Raw genomic sequence first — 4,293 nt, 5'->3', positions numbered from 1 at the left:
TGTTAGCCAGGATGGTGTATTTCTTATAGAGATGAAATTTCGCTGTGTTGCCCAGGCTGGGCTCAAACTGGGCTCAAGCGATCTGCTTGCCTTGACCTTCCAAAATGTTGGGATTACAGGCGTGAGCCACTACACCCAAGCTATGTCCTCCTTCAGTCATGCCATGTGCTGGCCCCCACCTAATTAGTATTCTATCAATCTGCCTAAAAGCAAACAACCATCCCCTTCTCCCACAACACTGGTCAAAGTCAGTACAATTTTAAATACTACCATATAGTAATTTGTAAACCCATCCAAGTATTAAAATATTCAGGAGAATACAGAAAATCTACTAAAACCTTTCCATTTAAAACCAGACATGTAGTTTCTTTCAATATTACTTTCACTCACTAGTCATATACCAAATAACCAAGAAGTTTTTTCACAAAGTACCAAGAAGCACCTGCTTAATAGTATTATGTTATGAAATTGTGGAGAATCATGTCTCATGGATGGGTGCAGTGGCTCAATACAAAAATTAGCTGGATGTGGTGGTGCATGCTTGTAATCCCAGCTACTCAGGAGGCTGAGGCAGGAGAAATGTTTGAACCCGGGAGGTGGAGGTTGAAGTGAGCCGAGATCGTGTCACTGCACTCCAGCCTGGGTGACAGAATGAGACCCCATCTCAAAAAATTTAAAAAAAAATTTTTTTAAAGTATCATGAAGGGGTTTAATATTCTCCCATGCATGTGTGCATTTCTAGAGCAGTTTGAATTCTTTCTGGTATCAGTAGGTCTGTAGCTATAGCATGAAACCCTGTCTCACACACTCAACTCTGCTAACATTTCACATTTCCCTTGCTGCTTGTTCTTCTAAAATAAAAAGTCCTAACAAAACCTATGGAAACAAACCTATGGAACCAAAAGAAAATACTTACCCTGGCTAGAGTGGTAAAGCCCACATCTGTTAACTGAGAACATCTTGCCACTTCCAATATTCTGTTAAAAAAAAAAAAAACACACACAACGCACACACACACACAGTGAAAGTCAAGCTCTTAGTCCCTGAAAACTGAGTTTATTAAAACAGTAAGATTTACAAAAACAATCTCCTATTCTCTAAGGACTTTATAATATAGAATGACATTAATAACTAAGCAAGACTGTATACAGATCTTGCCATTCATTTTCATGGAGTCATCATAAAGTGGTCCTGTAAATATCACATTTCAGGATAATGCAATCAATGAACACAGAAGAATATAACTGAAGCTTGTAGTTAATGCCAAAATGCATGAAATGCATTAAAAGCCTTCTTCATGGCATACTGCTTACCCCCAGAGGGCAGCCTGCTCCTAGAAAACAAAGGAAATGGAGCTACTCTATTTCAGTTAATTATTTGCTGAAATGAATTATTTTCTTTCTTGTTTTAGAAGTAGATTCACTTAGATTTAAATTGCTTTAAAAAAATGTGACAGGCTGAGAAAAATAAATAAATAAATAAATAAAAAAGAAAAAAAAAATGTGACAGGCTGGACATGGTGGCTCATGCCTATAATCCCAACACTTTGGGAGGCCAAGGCAGACGGATCACCTGAGGTCAGGAGTTCGAGACCAGCCTGGTAAACCTGGTGAAACCCCATCTCTATTAAAAATACAAATATTAGCCAGGTGTGGAGGCACGCGCCTGTAGTCCAAGCTACTCAGGAGGCTGAGGCAGGAGAATCGCTTGAATCCTGGAGGCGGAGGTTGCAGTGAGCCAAGATCCCGCCACTGAACTTCAGCCTGGGTAACAGAGTGAGACTCCAACTCAAAAAAAAAAAAAACAAGTGACAAAGCGGCTGCTTAATTACAGGTCTGTCCCAAATATGAAATTCTAGACTTGTGAAAGCTTCCTGCTTTCTCCCACAGGCTCCCAGAGAGGCCCAGTAGAGAGGGAAGTTGAGCTGGCAGCCATTCACCTCTTATTAAGCAACTGTTAAACTCCAACCTAAATACCAACCACAGGATTGGGGAATCAAAAGTAGCTCTCTTCTGTGAAAAGTTGGGTGACCTTTGTATAATGGTAACAATGAACATGTTTGTTTATAAAACTTACTACTGAAGCTGAAAAAAATTAAAGTATAGGAAATAATTATCAACCGAAAATCAATGAGAAATGGACGGCAGGGCGCTGTGGCTCACACCTATAATCCCAGCACTTCAGGAGGCTGAGGCAGGAGGCTTGAGCTCAGGAGTTCAAGACCAGCCTGGGCAACATACCAAGACTTCACCTGTATAAAAAAAATTTAAACTTTCTGGCCGGGCACGGTGGCTCACGCCTGTAATCCCTGCACTTTGGGAGGCTGAGGCATGTGGATCACTTGAGGTCAGGAGTTCGAGACCAGCCTCGCCAACATGGTGAAACTCTGTCTCTACTAAAAATACAAAAAATTAGCCAGGCATGGTGGTGGGCACCTGCAGTCCCAGCTATTTGAGAGGTTGAGGCAGGACAATCACTTGAACCCAAAAGGCGGAGTTTGAGGTGAGCTGAGGTCATGCCACTGCACTCCAGCCTGGCAACAGAGCGAGACTCTGTCTCAAAAAAAAAAAAAAATTTATTTTTAAAAAATTCCAAGAGATGGCCAGGTACAGTGACTCATGCCTGTAATCCCAGAACTTTGGGAGGGCAGATCATCTGAGGCCAGGAGTTTGAGACCACCCTGGTCAACACAGCAAAACCCAGTCTCTACCAAAAATACCAAAAAAATTAGCTAGGCATGACAGTGCATGCCTGTCATCCTGGCTACTCTGGAGGCTGAGGCACAGAAATTGCTTGAACCTGGGAGGAGGAGGTTACAGTGAGCCAAGATCATGCCACTGCACTCCAGCCTGGGCAACAGAGCCAAACTCTGTCTCAAAGAAAGAAAGAAAGAAAGAAAGGAATGCTACCTAATGGGAAAACATGATCTGACTGGAACATAACTTTTGATTTTCACGGTTGAGAGCTTTTCCATTCTAACAATGTAATGAACCATACAGGAAGCTGGAGCTGAAGACTCCTCTCTCTAAAGTTGAAAAGGATAATGTGTAAGATTTTCAGAGAGGTTTGATTACCTCCCTAGCTCCTGAGGAATACTCTAGGCTTTTGATATTACTAATTTTGACCAACAGGTCCATGTTCTCTTAAGAAATTTTGATATTGTAGGCAAAAGTTTTTTTTTTGAAAACAGAGTCTCTCTCACTCTGCCACCCAGGCTGGGAGTGCAGTGGTGCAATCTCAGCTCACTGCAACCTCCACCACCTGGGTTCAGGCAGTTCTCCTGTCTCAGCCTCCCGAGTAGCTGGGATTACAAGAGTAGGCCACCACACCTGTCATTTTTGTATTTTTAGTAGAGACGAGGTTTCACCATGTTGACCAGGCTGGTCTCAAACGCCTGACCTCAGGTGATCCACCCGCCTCAGCTTCCCAAAGTGCTGGGATTACAGGTGGGAGCCACTGCGCCTGGCCACAAAAGTTCTTTCAACAATTATGGTTAGGCCAGGTAATCATCAGAAAAAAATTTCTGAAAGTTTTATAGCTTTATAATGATTTTTTTTTTTTCCGAGACGGAGTCTCACTCTGTTGCCCAGGCTGGAGTGCAGTGGCCGGATCTCAGCTCACTGCAAGCTCTGCCTCCTGGGTTTACGCCATTCTCCTGCCTCAGCCTCCCGAGTAGCTGGGACTACAGGCACCCGCCACCTCGCCTGGCTAGTTTTTTTTTTTTTTTTTTTTTAGTAGAGCGGGGTTTCACCATGTTCGCCAGGATGGTCTCCATCTCCTGACCTCGTTATCCGCCCGTCTTGGCCTCCTAAAGTGCTGGGATTACAGGCTTGGGCCACCGCGCCAGGCCTACAATGATTTTTATACGTAAGAAAAGTGGCTTCATAGGCTCAGGAGCCAGAGCTCCTGGGTTGAATACTTGTTCCTACACTAACTAGCTGAGACCTCGAGCAGGTTACTTTGTCTCTTTGTGCTTCAGTTTTCTCATCTATAAAATGGCGATAACAAGGCTGGGTGTGGTGGCTCACGCCTGTAATCCTAGCACTTTGGGAGGCTCAGGGGGGCGGATCATAAGGTCAGGAGACCATCCTGGCCAACATGGTGAAAGCCATGTTGTCTACCAAAAATACAAAAATTAGCTGGGTGTGGTGGCACTCACCTGTAGTCCCATCTACTAGAGAGGCTGAGGCAGGCTAATTGCTTGAACCCAGGTGATGGAGAGTGCAGTGAGTCCAGATTGCACCACTGCACTCCAGCCAGGGTGACACAGCGAGACTCTGTCTCCAAAGAAAA

The 4,293-nt window shown here is 43.9% G+C and overlaps 1 protein-coding gene across 1 annotated transcript in view; it reads right to left on the bottom strand.

Moving 5' to 3' along the window:
• The window catches only part of FBXL20 (F-box and leucine-rich repeat protein 20), a 186,939-nt gene that overhangs the window by 9,704 nt on the left and 172,942 nt on the right, over positions 1–4,293 (bottom strand). The window contains 1 exon segment of the mRNA XM_011929910.1: positions 917–977. Within this exon segment, the coding sequence (XP_011785300.1) occupies positions 917–977 (61 nt within the window).

This window comes from Colobus angolensis, unplaced genomic scaffold (genome assembly GCF_000951035.1).
Source record: "Colobus angolensis palliatus isolate OR3802 unplaced genomic scaffold, Cang.pa_1.0 Scaffold83, whole genome shotgun sequence".
In the NCBI taxonomy this organism is placed as follows: Eukaryota; Metazoa; Chordata; class Mammalia; order Primates; family Cercopithecidae; genus Colobus; species Colobus angolensis.
The sequence above is the reverse complement of the archived record's forward strand: the minus strand, read 5'-3'. Positions and strand labels throughout refer to the sequence as shown.